Raw genomic sequence first — 17,702 nt, 5'->3', positions numbered from 1 at the left:
ATAATATTTTATACTATTTTGTGTAAGTTACAGCATGGTGCTGCTTTTCTGCTATGAATTTTTAGTCAATCTTTTCAATAAAATCATGTTTTTTTATTTATTTTTTATTTTTTTTTAACTTTTATTTAATGAATATAAATTTCCGAAGTACGGCTTATGGATTACAATGGCTTCCCCCCCTAACGTCCCTCCCACCCGCAACCCTCCCCTCTCCCACTCCCTCTCCCCTTCCATTCACATCATGATTCATTTTCGTAAAATCATGTTTTTAAAATATTTATTTATTTAAAAGTTAGAGTGACAGAGAAAGGGGGGGAGAGAGAGTGAGAGAGGTATTTCTTCCATCTGCTGACTCACTCCCAGAGCACAATCAGCAGGTGGCTGTATTGGACGTGCAGAGTGGCCAGAGCCAGCATTTGAACCCGGCACGCCAGAATGGGATGCAAGCGTACCAGCCAGGGGCTTAACCCACCGCACACAGCACCAACCCCTGCATACATTTCAGATAATTTTATATATTTTTAAATAACTCACTACTCAGTTGAGATGTATGTGATTCCTAATTTATGCCTTTATTAGATCTTTGTTTTATTTCCTGTTTCAAATTGGTCTGCCAACTATAGGCTACCTTACAGTAAAACTTGAAGTGATGATGGCTACTACTCATTAAATGGAGTCTTTATTAACCTCGTTAGTTTTCTCAGCCTCTGAAACAGTTCCCTTTTATGGGCAACAAAACAGGATCACGTATACTACAGCGCGTGCCTAGTCTACCCCACCAGATCTAGAGCTGCAGCGAAGGTCTGAAGCAGGGCTCCGCAGTCTGCCAGGCATGGCCCTTTCTGGTGAGCTGTGCTTATCCATTTTAAAGAAGTGCCAGAAGCCATTTGTGAGTATGACGTTGATTGCTAACATAACTCTTGGGATTGGTGTTGTGGTGCAGTGGGTTAGGCTGTAGCCTGCAATGCCTGCCTCCTGTATGGGTGCTGGTTCGAGTCCTGGCTGCTTCACTTCCAATCCAGCTTCCTTCTAATGTGCCTGAGAAGGCAGCAGAGGGACCAAGGGCTTGTGCCCCTGCCTTCCAGGTCAGGGGACCGGGATGAAACTCCCGGTTTTGACCTGACTCAGCCCTGTGCATTGCAGCCATTTGAGGAGTGAACCCAGGGATGGAGGAGCTATCTCTCTCTGTGTCTCTGTCTTTCTCTGTAACTCTGCTTTTCACATAAATGAGTCTTAGAAAATGACTCTTTGCCCAATATGTATTTATCTGGCAAATACTCACTAAAAAAATGGAAGGCCGGGGCTGAGGCTCACTAGGCTAATCCTCCGCCTTACGGCGCCGGTACACCGGGTTCTAGTCCCGGTTGGGGCGCCGGATTCTGTCCCGGTTGCCCCTCTTCCAGTTCAGCTCTCTGCTGTGGCCAGGGAGTGCAGTGGAGGATGGCCCAACTGCTTGGGCCCTGCACCTGCATGGGAGACCAGGAGAAGCACCTGGTTTCTGCCTTCGGATCAGTGTGGTGCGCCGGCGCAGCACGCCGGCCGTGGCGGCCATTGGGGAGTGAACCAACAGAAAAAGGAAGACCTTTCTCTCTGTCTCTCTCTCTCTCTCACTGTCCACTCTGCTGTCTCTCTCTCTCTCACTGTCCACTCTGCCTGTCAAAAATAAGATTAAAAAAAAAATGGAAGAGTGTAGCCATGCCACTTCTGTTTGCTCGTTCCATGGCAAAAGTGAGATGTACTAATGGAAATCACCTGAAAATTCTTCATCCTGTACTCAAAATACATTTTACACGATAAGCAGAGCTGCAAGGCAAACTGTGTCAGAACTGTGTGTGTGTGTGTGTGTTTGTGCATTTACATAACATAGTACTGTTTATTGAGCATACTGTAAGTCCAGGATTTCGTGCTCAGAATTCTACTCGGGTTTAATCCTCACACATTCACTTTGGCGCTGATGAAACTGAAGCTCAGGGAAATGGTTTCCCCAGGAGTAGGTGAAGAAATGACAGGACCAGGGCGCCACTTCCGGCCGCGCTCACCCGGGCAGCCCTGCTGGAGGAACGCACTGCCAGGTCTGCAAGCCACAGTGCGGCAAATATTTAACAAGCGCTTGCTCTGTGCCACAAACAGGTTCGGTGCTGATTTGTCTGCAGCAACTCCCTGAACTCCCACCACACCATGAGGCTGTCCCCTTGCCACCCTGCACGGCACGCAGAGGATAGGTGTCATGCGCAGAGTCCTCCGAGGGAGAGAGCAGCCTGGACCCCTGACTGCCCCGGGGCCTGTCTCAGTGCAAACACAGCACCCCCAGGAGAGGATGCAAATGTTAAAAGGGAAACTAAAAGGACTATTCCCCAGAAGCAGGTTTCCACGCCGGAGGGGAGGAGAGTGAGGTGCAGTGACTCAGCCAGAGGCTGCGTGGTGCCTTCCAGGGACTCACAGATGCCTGGCCAGAGTTCAAGACCAGTTGTTCCCGGGAATTCCTGCTTTACTGGAGAGGAGAGGAGCGGCATGAGTCAGGCCAATGAAGTCTGTCTCCCCCTTGCTCAGAGAGACCCTGGTGCAAGCAGAGCGTGGGTTTGCTCTTGCTCCCCGTGGAGTCCTGATTCTGGCCATGCTGCTGCTGACACTCTCGTGGTAACATGAAGTGGGTGGCACAGGTGGCTGTGTTGTGCCCAGGGCCCAGGAGCAGGCTCTTTGAAACTGTGCGGTACCGTGATAGGACGGTGGCACATTCACAGCGCTTTCGTGCTCCTGTGGCAGAGCGGGCCGCGTGCTGGCCCGGGAGGCTTCATGCACGCTCTCATGGATATCAGCATTTGCATTATCATCATCATCATTGTGGTCGTTATTGGTAGGGAAGGTTCCTGTCTGAAACCAGGAGTAAGGACTGCCTTAGGAGAAGTAGTTTTGAAGTAATGTCATAAAATGGTTACATGTTCTTAGGGGAAATTATCATGGAAAATTGTACTCAAGTGCTAGCACTCGCGGTGTTAAGTGACCAGCTGCCCCTCTGCAAAAATGAAAAACAACTCACTTTGGAAACCTCTTATCCAAGCAAGTCTGTGTATCGCAACAGAAAGTAAGAAAAATATGTGTTTTTAGCTGTGACATTGGGGAAGTACTGCATGTGTTGAATTCCATTTGCAAGTATGAAAACAGTCTTCCTAAAACATTCCCATCTGTAATCTAGTTAAGCTTATCATCTAAAAAATTTCTGAATTATCTACTTTTTTTCTAAAGAATTGAGAAGTCTTTACAAAGTGGTTGAAATGAAAATTTCAGCCTTCTGTTATTTTGAAGCTGTTAAACTATACTTTTCTGTTTTTAGTGAGATAATTTTAAATGATCTTCAGATCTTTAAATGCTGAAGGAATCAAGTGGCGGTAGATTTTTGAGGGCATTGTTAAAAAGGAAGATAGGCACTTATGGAAGGAAATTGGAATTTGGATTGATATGATCTTAGTTTTTATTTCATTGTTAATCTATTCCCAAGCTGTCCTTTAAAACCAGAGCAATTTGAATTCTGTTTCTGGTACGTGATTTACTACTAGAAAATAATATCATCTTCAAACTGATATCCTTGACAATCGCCGCATTGTTTGATTATTCATTGTATTGACCCAGGGAGAGAATGAGTGTTGTGATCCCCATTTTACCACTCAAAATGAGTGGGTTGTCTTGCCCACAGCTGATCAGTGGCAGCACCAAGCTTCAGACCCTCACATCCAGTACCCTTTCTGCCTCGGCATGATGCCGTGTTTATGGTAGTATTTCGTTTCGTCGTATTTCGTGATTCTTAAAGCATGCGTCATTATGGTTGTGTTTTCCATCTTCTGCTACACGCTTTCCATGCTGGGACATTCTTACAGGCTTCACTGATGGAGCGGAAAGTATCATTGAGAATCTGCTCACAAACAGCCAGGAGCCAGGTGCTTCCCCTGGGTCTCTCACATGGATGCAGGGCCCAAGGACTTGGGTCATCTCCCACTGCTTTCCCAGGCCACAGCAGAGAGCTGGATCGGAAGAGGAGCAGCCGGGACTAGCGCCGGTGCCCATATGGGATGCTGGCACCTCAGGCTGGGGCTTTAACCCGCTGTGCCACAGCGCCGGCCCCACACCTCACCTCTTCTAAGCAGAGTGCTCCTCTCCAGCGGCTGCTGTCCAGAGCCCTCTCTCTAAACTGGGTTTGTGCCTCTGCCTCAGCCCGGCGCTGACTGGGCTGTGGAGCTTTTTGCCAGACCTGCTGGAATTTGGAAAACCCAGGGGAGAGGGGCGCACAGCTTACTGCTCCCTTTCTCTGACAGCTGATCGCTGTTGCTGTCACTGCTTTCCAGACCGATCCCCAGGCACTGCAGACTCAGTCCTGTGTCCAGTAGCCATTGCCTGCGGCAGCCGTGGTGGGGTCTGCCTCCCTGAATCTTCTGCACTAACAGCTCTCCTTAAAGTGTCTCGTTTCTGCCTCACTTAGCTCTTTCCAGCAGGTGCTGCTATTTCCCACCTCTGACAGATGAGGAACGTGAAATACAAGGCGGATCCAATGCCTTGCCCAGGGCCAGACAGTCGAGAAGTGGCAAAGCTGGGTCCGGGAGATGTGGTCTGGCTGCAGAGTTTGCAGGGGGACAGTGCTAACCGCTAACCGCTCATTAGTCCACACCCTGGCCCTGTGTGACGCGGGCCGTAGAGGAAGAAGCCTTGCAGCCCTGTGCTGGGGGTGTCCAGGAAGATCTTGCCAAGAGCATGTGGACGGCTCTTGGAGGAAGTGGGTCTTTCTCAGTGACCAGTGCAGGGGGCACTTGAGTTAGACCAGGTGGCTCGGGGCTGTGGGTGCCATACTAACGTGTTGGGTTCTGGTGAGGGCCGTGCGATTATTGTACCCTCTGTCTTTGCCTGTGTCCCTTGGGATGCACAGTGCTACTCCCCGCTCCCATTGTTTCTAGACTGCATTGCTGTTTTGTTTTCATCAGCATTGTAGGATTCATATTAGCATTTTTAGCCCCTTCATTTTCACTATTGTGTGGTACTTCATTTTATGGATGCAGCTCAATTTATTTATTTTACATTGTTGGAAGATTAGGTTGTCTCCCAGTTTTTACTGTGCTGCTACTGTGCTTGCGTGTGTCTCCTTCTGCGCTTGCCCACAGTGTAAACCTGGTCGTGGAATTTCTGGGTCAGGAAGTCAGCGCATCTTGAGCTTTACAAGATGCTGATGAATTGTTGTCCTGGGTGATGACACTAACTTATATTCCCATCAGCTGTGTGTGCAATACTTAGAAAATATAAAGCGTCTTTTCCTCTCTCATATTTTGTAGTCATGATATCTCAATTGGAAGTATCACTGTTAGTTTGATGAGAATGTTGCCTTATCATCTTATAAATGAACTTATGTTGCACACACACAAAATTATGTAGAAGAGAAATATTTGTCTTGACCATGTGAAAATAGAGAAAGGGCAGCTCTTCCTTACAAATTCCAAAAATTCAGTTCAAAAGGAACGAGGAAAATAGAAAATCAGCGTGAGCTTACCCATGTCGTAATTGCTGCAGGTAAAATGCATTGATAAGCGCACACACCGGAGGTCAGAGCTTGCAGGAGAAGGCTGCTCGCATGGTTTCCTCTGTATTCCCCAAATATATACTCCTGTGCAGAGCTGACATCCACAAATGGTCTGGGGTCTGTCCAGGGGTGGACTTTGTGACTGTTCATGAATAGAGTGTGGGCAGGGAAAATTGTCCCTTCCCCATGGAGGAACCTGGCAGATGCCACCTCAACTAGATGTTGGAGCTACTGCCACCTGGGAGATGGTGTCCCTCTCGCTGCCTAGACAGAATGTGAACGACTGCGCAAGACTGCGCATCTGTGGTACTCTTCCCAAAACCCTGTAATCCCAGTCAAATTGTGAGAAAACATGAGAGAATGGGAAATTGAAGGACATTCTGCCACATACCTGACGCGCACTCTTCAGACATGCCAAGGTTGTGAAAACCAAGGAAGGAAAGTTTGCAGAAGTGTCCCAGGTGGAGGGGCCTGGGGAGCTGTGGCTGGGCAGTGTGGCAGGTGCCCTGCATCAGAGCAGGACAGCAGGGAGAGCTGGGGGGCACCATCTGTGGCTGTAGCTGAGCCCGTGAGTTGTGTGAAGGTTAATTTCGCAGATGTAGGAATGCATGCAGCATGGTTGTGTACGATGTTCCGAGCCCGGTGCAGGGTATACAGGAACTCTTGGTGCTAAGTTTGTGACTTAACATGTAAGTCTAAGTCATTTCACGGTACAGAGTTTTTAAAAATCTGGCAAAGGATGTAGAACAAATACGTATCTTATAGTTCAGATGCTTCAAGTAAATGGGGAAAATATCAAAATCACCGAGCTTCAACATTGTGCCACAAATAAAACGTCCCTTTATCCCGTGTAGACTCAGTACAGTTCGTCAGTTATGTGTTTCTCTGTTACTGTGTTTTATAAGTTGCTAATTTATTTGTGTTCCTGGAGGTTTTACTGTTTTGAAGAATTTCATTGCTGTACTCCTAAAGAAATAAATGTCTCTGGAGGGCCCATGCCTTTTTGATTTTAAGTTTTGTTTTCAGAATTTCTACGTGCTAAGCATTGTACTTCTAAGATAAATAGTAAAGTTTTTTACTATGCGAGATGTAAAAGTTGATATTGTTGGCTTTTCTGTTTGAAAATTTATGGTATGCTTTCAGCAATAAAAGCGGAAATTGGTAGACAAAGTCTAAATCTTATATATTTACAGATCTTGTTAGTTTGTCAATTCAGTTTCAAAGCACATGGGTCATTACTATTTATGGGTTTGTACCTGGCATGATGTTTGTGGAGCAGCCGCCCATAAACCCGGACCCTCATCCTCAGCGTCGCTGGGCCCTTTCCCCTTTAGAGCAAAATGCTTGGGAGTCGACACCAAATTAGAGAACATAATGTGGTAAATGGGCATGAGATTCCTAACCCCTTTTAGATGCTGCTGTGCTGTTTTAATGTTTAAAATAGGTATTTTCAATTCATTTTATCTATTGAGTCTTACATGGAACTTGACTGAGTAGGGCGAGTTTGTAGACTGGTGAAGTCATTGCAGTAGTCTGGAAAGCGTACTACTATTTAACCTGGACTGCAGGTACTTAGGCACTTGTTTATTGTCACCATGGTTTGCTTATTTGTTTAATGTTGTACAATTCTAAAAGTTTTTAATTTACAAATTTATTCTCAAACAGAACCAGAATTTTAATCCTACTTAAAGTGGTCTGTGTTCATAAGCACTTAAGGATATGAGTTTTCTTGCAGAAGTTGAAGAGTTCTTATTTATATGCTCTGCCCTCTTTGCTCTTCTCATTCTTAGGCCGGTTGGCTCTCTAATACCTAAACACTGTTGCCCATGTTCCCTGGTACAGGCCCTGGAGGTCATGCCCAGCCTGCCACCCGGAGCCTCTGAGCCTGCTCTCACCTGTTTACTAAGCTCTGAACTCTGCTGTTCCCCCCGTGGGCTGCCTCCCATGGCTCTTGCTGCCCTGGCCAGCCTCCCTCCTGGCCTGCCCCAGACCCTGGGGAAGTGGCACTCCCTGCCTTCGTCAGCTTGTTTGTGCTTTTTCATCATTTATCTGTTAGGTTGTGTGTATCTCTTCTTGGAGATTTGATGATGTGTACACGTCCACCTCTAAAACCACCTCACACCTGAGGTGCCACCCACATGTGGCACTTGGCATTTGCTCCATCTGCCCACCCCGGCCACAGTTCCAGCTGCAGACCTTTGGTAGGGCGTGCCCAATGGGGACTCTGCCCCAGGTTGTTCAATATCCTCCACTTTGTTTTGCTATAATTTGTTTTAAAATTTGTTGCTATTGGAGTAGTAAAGGACCAGCATTTCATTCATACAGAGACTTTTTCTAGTGTGCAGCACTGACTTGGACCTTGAGTTGAGGTCAGGAAGATTTTAACTCTTAGTGAAATGAGGAGCAAACTGTCTACCTGGTAGGAAAAGGGGCTGCCGCTGGAGTAGTTTCCTTAAAGAAATGTGCAGGGCAGTGCTGCTGGCACTTAGAGGCGCTAAACCATTGGTAAAAGTAGGCCTTGCTAAACTCCTCCTGGAGAGGATAATTATCATCTGTAAGGCTAGTCCTGGGAGTCCAACCAGGAAGGTCAGTGTTATTTGCAGTTGAAGGTTAATTCCATATAATCAAAGCAAATTTATCAATGCATTTTCTTACCTAATTATTTTAAGTTCAGGACTTTGTATTATGTTACAAGGTCTATTTATGGTTCTTTGTAATCCTCATAACTTCTCAAGACTATTGGGAACAGTGGAAGAAGAGACCGTCTCAGGCAGAGTTCAAAAACTGAGAATATTTTAGGAAGCCCCTGAGGCCTGTGCAGTGGAAAAAATTTCCTTGTATGATGCATATTTCATATTTGATTGTTTACCACTTCTAACTTTAGAAAGGAAGAACATTTTATATCGGGAGTTTTAACCCCAGGACCTTTGAAGAGAGCCCTTAATTTAGGCACTGATTTTTAAAGAAGCCAAAGGAATATGATAATATTTACCTATGACAGTGTATTTACCTGTGAGTCCTGCTTTTGTAAGCTGTCAGGCTACCTGATTGTCCTATGAATGTCTCCTTAAAACGAGTAATGGCCTTAATGGAGTTTTTGCTGAGAAAGAATGGAAATGAATAAGGTGAAAATCATTTCTCCAAAGAGTGTTCTTGGCTACTTTGATTCAATTGATTCTTCTTGTGTTGTCCTTGGCTTTCGGTATGGCTTTGTCATTTTGTCCAGTTGACCTCATACATCTGAAGGCTGTTCCTTGTATATTTTGTCACAAATAATGAGGATATAAATATTTATATTTAAATAAAATATTTATATTTAAGTAAAAACTAAGACATAAATGAGTATAACTTAGAGGATGCTTTAAAGGCTAAAAATCATTCTTTGAAAGGATTTTCTTCATACGCCTGTCTTCCTGGTGCCTTTGCTTTTATTTTTTCCCTCCTTTGGACAGGAAATCTGAGCTTTTAATTTGTTTGTTGTATAGACAAATGAGAGCAGCAGGAACTTCATTGGGTATCTTGAAAAACAGATTGCAACATGGGCTGAAAAGAGGCTTGCAAACATCATGGAAGTTAAACAGTCATTGTGTGGTTTTCTCTGTGTGTGTGTGTGTGTGCACGCATGTGTAAGAGGGAGAGAGAGTCAAATGACTGGCTCAAGTCTGATACCAGTTTCAACGTGTATTTGCATCCCATGTCCAGGATGATAATTCCCAAGTAAGGTTGGAAGGTATGGGTAATTTTACGGTGTGTGTCTAAAGAACTAAGACTTTAATGAGGCTCAATATTTGACCTCTGGGATGTTAATTGGTAACAGAGGGCTGAGAATTCATTGCTAAATTTTAATAGCTAGGTCAGATGGTTTTCAATGGAGCGGTTATGGCAAATATTTAGAAATATTTGCATGTGCAGGTTTGCTTTGTGTGTTGTTTCAGCCAGATTTCACTGCAGAGCTTATACATGTGGTGACATTGACCAGTGACAGCAGATCCCTCCTCCTGATACTGACACTAATACTAAAGCTAAAACTAATACTAATACTAACATTAATAACACACCTGCACAAGGAGTCACTGCCCCTGAGAAAATTAGGTCAAGTTAAAGAGAGAATTCAGAAAAAGTACATGCTTATATTTCATGTGTTATATTCTGCTTTTGAAGATTACTAAGAGACTTTTTTGAAGGCCATTGAACTGGCATTTTTTTTTTTTTTTTTTTTTTTTTTTTTTTTTTTTTTTTTACAGGCAGAGTGGACAGTGAGAGAGAGAGACAGAGAGAGAAAGGTCTTCCTTTGCCGTTGGTTCACCCTCCAATGGCCGCCGCTGCAGCCGGCGCACCGCGCTGATCCTGGCAGGAGCCAGGAGCCAGGTGCTTTTCCTGGTCTCCCATGGGGTGCAGGGCCCAAGCACCTGGGCCATCCTCCACTGCACTCCCTGGCCATAGCAGAGAGCTGGCCTGGAAGAGGGGCAACCGGGACAGAATCCGGCGCCCCAACCGGGACTAGAACCCGGTGTGCCGGCGCCGCAAGGTGGAGGATTAGCCTATTGAGCCACGGCGCCGGCCTGAACTGGCATTTTAACCTGTGCTTTAACCCCATGGGAGTCACAGTGAGAAATCATTAACTGTATCCTATTAAAATCCTTAAGCGAGAGACCTGGTCCGGTGTCATTGATTGAAATATCGTCTCCATTTCTAATTCAGTGTTTATCTTCATGCTCCCCTGGGGCCCTTCTGAGCAAGCGATGCCCAAATGTGTACAGTGCCACTGGCTAATTGTTTTTGAGAACCATAGCAGAGAGTATTTTGAATTCATTTGCTGTTTTAAAAATCCACTTATTTAAAATTAAGCATAGGAGTAAGCTTTCCTAACTTATTCCCAGTTCTTTCAGACAGTAAAACATCACCAGTATTGACTGAATTTATGCTTTAGTGAGTTAACTTATGCTAAATTGAGTGCCATCAGCACCAGCGATGCTTGATGGAGTGATAATGTATGAAGGCAAAGGGGGACTCCTACGCAATACGCAGATGTGAGAGTGTGTAGGCTTAAGGCCACGTGTCTGCTTTATTTATATGTGGATCTTTGAATTCTGTGTGCCTTCCTGGGGCACGTCCTCTGTGCCTGCCTCTGTCACCGCCCTCCCCAGCCCTTCCGCAACACCCTGAGTCAGGAGCAGATTTGTGCTGTGTGGCACTTCATGTTTCTCTTGTCAGAGTCTGTGGCATTTCGTTCTGGGCACAGTGACACCTCTTGTACTTGCTGGTGGGTTGGAATGAAGACTTTCCCGGGGCGGGGGGGGGGGGGGACAAGCAGCAGCAGAGGGAACGCCTTCTCAGGGAACTTTGCTTTTGGTAAGCCTCAAGGGAAAAGATCTTCAGGGTTTGGTTTGGTTTTGAAGGCAGTGATCTTTTTTTTTTTTTTTTTTTTAATAAAGTAACCACGGATAGTAGGTGTTGTGTGGAAATATTCCAAATTGTGAGTGATATCAGACATTGAACACTGAATTTCATAGCAGTATTTCACCAAATCAAATGCTGTGACAAAGTCGTGATTTTACAGTGCATGAGCCAGCAAAGTCATTGCCTCCCCAGGGGCTCCATGGAGAAAGGACAAACGCAAGGAATGCTGTGGGGCAGCGGCCTCCGGACCCTCAGCAGAGGCCTCTGGCCGTCACCTCGCCTGCCCGCTTCCAGCAGGACAGACAGGCGCTGTGGCTGGCAGAGGTCTTGGTGGGAACGCGAGGCAGTGAGGTCTGCGTTCCTCACTGGCCTCGCAGATCTGGTGGCACTTACGAAAGAATCAGAAAGTTGGTGCCCTGCTGATGAAAGTGTCCTCCGGAGAAGTGTTAGTTACAGAGCTGCTTGGTTAACTGGCTGTGGAGCCGCGTGGATTGGCAGGCTTCAGAGCTCTCTGCAGGTGGACGCATCACGAACCTGCAGGGCGGGGCCGTTTCTGTGTCATTTCCATGTAACAGTTACATGTGTGCCTAACTGCAATATAAAAATCATATCTTTTTATTACTCTTCTGTTACACCAAGGACTCGCCAGCACTGGCATTCTGATGACTTGTGTACACAAAGAAAGCCTCCCTTTTTGTATTTTACTCTCGGTGTTTCCTTCGTAAGTCTGTTGAAGAGCGGAAACGTTTCTGACGCCTTTGCAGCTTGAAGGAAGCTCTCTTCCCGCGCAGCCTGGTTGCTTTTTCTGCCTTTTTGTGGAATTTTTAGGGAGGCTGGGGTAGGACGTGCGGAGGATTATAAAAATTTCAGAGTAACATTTTGGTTTTTTATGAAGAAATATTTGCATAAAGTTATTTAACTGTGATTGATGATATTTAAAAGTTGAATCTATGCTGTCTTTTCTGTGTTTAAGTCCATACACAGTATAACAGAGAGTGGGTAAATATCTAGTTGCCAGCCATTACTTTTTCTCTCTAAAAAATCATGAAAAGTATATTTCCTCCCAGCTGATTCTTGCCTATTTGACCCTTGCCCCATTTATTAGGTATTATATAAGCATATCACCCCCTTGGAGGCCACCGTCGACCTTACAAGGGTTCCCTGAGAGCCTCATGGTACCTTCTAAAAGAATCGAATGACATCCGTTCTCAGTGTTTTCCATGTGGGTGCAGTAATGGGATAAGTTCGTGTTCTTGGTATGCATTGTGCGGGTCATGCCTTACGGTAAGGTCTGTGCAGAGGCCTGTGTTAATGCCTATTTTCCCCCAAAGAAGAGGCAAACCAGTAGGAACAATAACAGTATGCTTGGCTCTTTAAATTCAGTTCTTAGCAGACTTTTCCCATAAGAGCCACGTAGTGAATATTTCCAGCTTTGTGGGCCACGTGGGGGACACGCTGTCCTCCGTGGCCCCGAGCTGCCAGGGGCAGGACCTAAAGGAATGAATGTGGCTGTGTCTCCCTGAAACATGTGGGCATAGTAATTGGAATTTCACATTTTCCATGTGTCACAGTCGTGGACCATAGAGCTGAGGTGGAGCACGCGCGGGATCCGTGTTTCGCGCCAGGCCCGCGCTTGCACTGCGTCGTGCTGAGGAACCCCCTGCGCTCACACGCCGCATGCTGTGACCTGCTTACACCTGGCTGGGAAGGAAAGGCCGCGGAAGCAAACACTGACAAAGTGGTCTGACCCGCTGCCTCTCCCGCCATGCCCTCCACCCCTCCCCGAGCCCAGGTCGTGTGCATCCAGAGGCCGGCACCCAGCCTGGGCTGTGGAGAGCGGCCGGGGATCATCCTCCCTTGCAGCTTGTCGGTGTGCGTGCAGGGGCGCACAGCTGTGCACCTCGGGTTCTGTTTGAGGAAGACCCGTAATTACCTTGATTGCTGAAGCGTGACTGCTTTCTGCAGGACTGCTCAGCTTGCTTAGGTGGCCCTTCTCTGCCTCTGCCTTCCCAGAAACTGTGTTCAGTGCAGTGGTCTGAATGGAACTGCTGTTGCATCAATACTCAGGCCAAATACGAAGGTTTACCAGCTGAATGCTACAAATTCATGCATCTCACATGCCCTGAGCAGAAATGTCTCTATTTTGTCACTGATTTCTGAAAATCTGATTCAGTTTAGCCCGTTTTATTTTGAAGGTTTGATGACACTTTTTCTAGGGCTGGTGTTTTCTACCTACCCTCTTCCCGCTATGGCTTTTAGTCATTGACAAGTTTGCTGTTTATCATGAAAGCCTGTAACAGGTGATCAGATCCCCGAGCAAGGGGGCGCGTCTCTGCATCCTGAGTCTGTGTGTGAAGAGCTCTGGCCAGCTCTGCTCTTCTGTGCCCGTTGTGTCCTTGCTGGTGGAGATTGCTTTCGAGTTTGTGAAACTCTTCATCTACCATCTACTTCCAGAAGTCCCAGTAGTCAGCAGTGAGGTACACTCGAACCGCATCGGAACTCGCTGCCTGGAGGACGTCTGTTGGGCTGTAAGACGGGAGCATAGTCAGGTGTTTCGGATTCCATGTCCAGTATTTGGTCCTGGATGACCGGGACAAATGCCTTCAATATGGGGACTCCGCTTTTAAGGTGGATCAGATAGCCAGCCCTCGGTCCAGCTGGGTTCTGCAGGCGTGGTGAGCTCGGGCCTCACGTCCTGGTTCTGTGCGCCCCAGCCTCGGTCAAGGGCACAGCAGGAACCACCAAAATAAAGTCTCAGACCTCATCTTGCCGTTGTCGTCTTCAGCAGCTGCAGGTCGTCTGGTGCTCAGTGCTGTCCCCTTCCCCTGTGCCTGTGGCTCCCGGGCTTCGGTTTGCTCCTCAGGGACGTCACGACCAAGTGGGGTGACGGTGAACAGCATGCTGTTGTTATAAAAAGTAGAGTGGTAGGACTCTTTTGCCCGCATAACGTTGCACCCAAAGGGGTTTATTTTCACAGTATCATAGAAAATACTGTTTTATTATGATGGCACTTTGGAGTTACTTTAAAAATGTAAGAATTCCTCCCCACCAATAAATAATAAGTGTGGTAACAAGTTACCTGCTGTCCCGTGAGAGCGCCCTGGACTCCTCCATGGCTGGAGTCTTGAGGACGGACGGGGCCCAGGCCCGAGGACTGCGGCGAGTCCCGGGGGCCGCTCTCCTGCTCGGGGCGCCTTGAGTAGGCGCCGATGAGCGAGAACCCGTCCGGCTCAACTTCTTTTTGAGGAGTCAGCCTGGAACCCAGGGTCAACCGGTGAGCGAGCTCATTAACAGTGACCAGCCTCTGAGTTTGAATGTTACCCAGAGGACCTTCACCTGTGGGGGGGAGGGAGGCATCCCCAGGCTTGTTAGGTCATCTCTCAGTGAGGTCTCGCCCGAATGTTTCTCTCTCGGTAACTGCATTTCCTTTCGTTCTCTCTCAGGACCTGTCTGGCTCCATCGATGACCTCCCCACGGGAACGGAAGCAACCCTGAGCTCAGCGGTCAGTGCCTCGGGGTCCACGAGCAGCCAAGGGGACCAGAGCAACCCGGCCCAGTCACCTTTCTCTCCGCACGCGTCCCCCCACCTCTCCAGCATCCCCGGGGGCCCGTCGCCTTCGCCTGTGGGCTCTCCTGTTGGGAGTAACCAGTCGCGATCTGGCCCAATTTCCCCTGCGAGTATTCCAGGTACTCTCTTTGTTAGTAACAGCCCTTGTCCTCCGAGGAAGACAGATCTGATGTACATAGCAATCTAACTGGAGTCTCACCAAAGCGTGAGAGCCCATTTCCTAAAGATACTCGAATGCGTGCAGCCACCTGCTCAGTAAAGTGACCGACTGCTCGGATAGGTTCAGTCGGCGCCCTCGCCGTACTCCAGGAACACAGCTGCTGGTTGGCGGTTTTGGAATGATTCTGTTCAGTGAGATCTTTCGTTTTAAGAGGCTGACAGATTGGCCTCACTGTGCCTGGTTCTGTTGAGTGCTTGCCACAGCAGGTACTCCCTGAAGTACTTCTGTGTGCACACATTCAGACGCCAGTTAGCGCCGGGGCACCGTCAGCACGCCTGTGCCTTCTTTCTGATACAAGGATTTGTGTTCTGTTAACTCTGGGTCGTGTGCAGTTACTTCAGTCTTCACGTGTCTTCTCTATCTGCTGCTTCCTTTACTACGTTCTTGGGATTATTTATTTGTTATTTACTTGTCAACTGCTTTTTCCTCGTCCAGTGTCTTACATCAAATTTTAATCATTCAAACCTATGAGGCAGCCAGCTCTCCTTTGTCACCAAGCTAGCTGGGGTTTTTTTAGTTTTTTTCTTTGTTTGTTTTTTTTTGTTGTTGTTGTTGTTTTTTGTTTGTTTGTTTTGTTTTTTTGCATTACTTTTGCTGCAGTATTACAGGTGGCTGCCAGAAAGTCCTTTCCACTGACCTGTTGAATAGATGCTGAACTGCCAGTGAATCTCAGGACCATTCGTTCCACCCCCTCGGAATCCTGGGTGGCACCTTGCCTCTTTTCATCATTTTACTGCTTTTATTTATATATTTTTGAAATGGTAATTATGGTGTTGCAGCTGATCTGAACCCCAGGAACTTGTCCTGTCCATGACTAAGTATGAGGCTGATGAACAAACGAGAAGGTGATTTTAGCAACGTTTTATTGAGAGAACAGAGAGGCAGAAACTCCCGCTATCCAGGAAGGGAAACAGCTCCACTACAGTCGGGTAGTAGGGTTTATGCATAGAAAGCATCAGAAGATTTTCCACAGATTGAGCAAAGAGCTTTATCTCGGGACACATCAGGGGAGTAGTTTATCTTCACCATTCTCCAGAAACTGGCCACAGACATGTGGTCACCATAAACTGGCCACCTGGCCATTTGCGTCGGCGTTGGCCCCAGAGCTGGTTGAAGCCCTTTGCATTAAGGGTGAGATCCTTCACATTCCTCGCCTACCTAACATTTTCCCACTCTAACTCCTGCCAGTGGGATGTGCCTGTGTGTACTCGCGCACACACGCACACAGAGAACATGTGACATGCCCATTGTGGAGAGTAACGGCCATGTGACGCATGAGCCCGCCGTCCAGCGTGGGAACACAGAGTGACCCGCGCCTCTCCCTTCCCGCCCGAGCACTGGGCTGCCCCCTGCTGCAAGCACCCTTGCAGTCTTCTTATTTTTTATTATTTTTCGATCTTTTACGTTTCCATAGGGGTTTTTCTTGTTTCCTTTTGTTTGTTTGTTTATGTATTTTACTTATTTGAGAGACAGGCAGACAGAAACCTATCTATTTGGTTCATTCCCCAAATTTCTGCAACAGCAGGGCTGGGCCAGGGCCAAGGCAGGAGCCAGAAACTTCAGCCTGGACCCCCCAAGTGAGTGACAAGGACGCCAGTGCTTGAGCCATCACCCGCTGCCTCCTGGGATATTCCAGGAAGCTGGAATCCGGAGCAGGCACAGAATTTGAATCCAGGCCCTCTGATATAGGATGCAGGTGTCACAGATGAGGTCCTGCTCCTCCAGACACCCTCCCTGTGTCTTTTTCTTGGAAGGAATTTTATTATTGACATTTGTACAGTACATGACTTTAGTTTTATTTGGTTCTTAGACTTATAGAAATGTATCATTTTTCGCATGATTTTATAATTTGTCATCTAAGCTAAGATACTTTGGGCATGTAAAGGGGTGCTATTAATTACTACTCCAGAAAACAGGTGTGGGTCAGGAACATCCTGGGCAGATATACAGTCACCACAGTTGTACTATATGTAATCTGCTACAACTTGTTATGTTTCTGTAGTTCATCCATAATTATCACAAATATGGCTATTTGTAAATACATTTTTTAAAGTTTATATATTTATTTGAAAGGCAGAGCAACAGTGGGAAAGACAGAGAGAGAGAGAGAGAGAGACATCTTGTGTCGACTAGTTCACTCCCCCAGTGCCTGCAATGGCCAGGGCTGGGCCAGGCTAAAGCCAAGCACCAGGAATTCCATATGCATTTCCCATGAGGGTGGCAGGAACCTAAGTACTTGGGCTATCATTAGCAGAAATGTGGATCGGACGTGAAGTAGCCAGGACTTTAACCAGCACTCCAGTATGGGATCCAGGCATCACAAACAGCGGCTTCACCCACTATGACGCAATGCCCGCCTCTCTGATTCTATTTTAATGAAGGCAGCTTGATGTTACCTTTCTTTGAAAAATATTTGTCCTTATAGTAGTCCATGAAACCTGGATTTACCTCCTTTTTTTTTTTTTTTAAAGCCATTCCCTACCCTGTGCTGTAGAATTCCTTAGGTCACTTTTGGAATCGAGGTGGTTTTGAGCACCTGCATATTGGAGCGTTCCATGTACAACATTTTGATTTAGAAGAGCTCATTCTTTAATTCTTAATTGGATCCTGTGTGTGCTTGTCTTTCCAAATGGGTGTTTCTAACATTTCGTCGTTGTGGTTTGGATCTTGACACAACACTGAACACACAGCCTGACCTACGAGCACACATTGCACGCGTGATAAGCCATTAGAGGGGGTTGCCCGACAGACTGCCCGTCTCAGAGGCCAGTGCTTGGGTGTGTGTGCAGGATGGAAGCTGGCCGTGGGTGGTGTGTGCCACCACGAGTGATGCCGTCCTTCCTAGTGGCCACGTGAACTTTAGTGGAGTTTCTCACTGCTAACTCTTCTTAATAGAGGCTTTCCATGTGTTTGGAAAGGTCATTTAAAGCAAAGTTTGCTTTATAAACTATGTCCGA

At 46.9% G+C, this 17,702-nt stretch overlaps 1 protein-coding gene across 21 annotated transcripts in view; it reads left to right on the top strand.

The window, feature by feature from the left end:
- The window catches only part of ARID1B (AT-rich interaction domain 1B), a 444,025-nt gene that overhangs the window by 305,963 nt on the left and 120,360 nt on the right, over positions 1 to 17,702 (top strand). For all 21 annotated transcript variants that reach the window (XM_051855225.3, XM_051855222.3, XM_051855226.3 and 18 more), the window contains one exon: positions 14,401 to 14,644. In XM_051855225.3, the coding sequence (XP_051711185.3) occupies positions 14,401 to 14,644 (244 nt within the window). The remainder of the gene's footprint in view (positions 1 to 14,400; positions 14,645 to 17,702) is intronic.

The sequence above is a fragment of the Oryctolagus cuniculus genome, chromosome 5 (assembly GCF_051225735.1).
Source record: "Oryctolagus cuniculus isolate XC-2025 breed Fujian yellow rabbit chromosome 5, ASM5122573v1, whole genome shotgun sequence".
In the NCBI taxonomy this organism is placed as follows: Eukaryota; Metazoa; Chordata; class Mammalia; order Lagomorpha; family Leporidae; genus Oryctolagus; species Oryctolagus cuniculus.
This window is presented reverse-complemented; position numbering and strand designations above follow the sequence as displayed.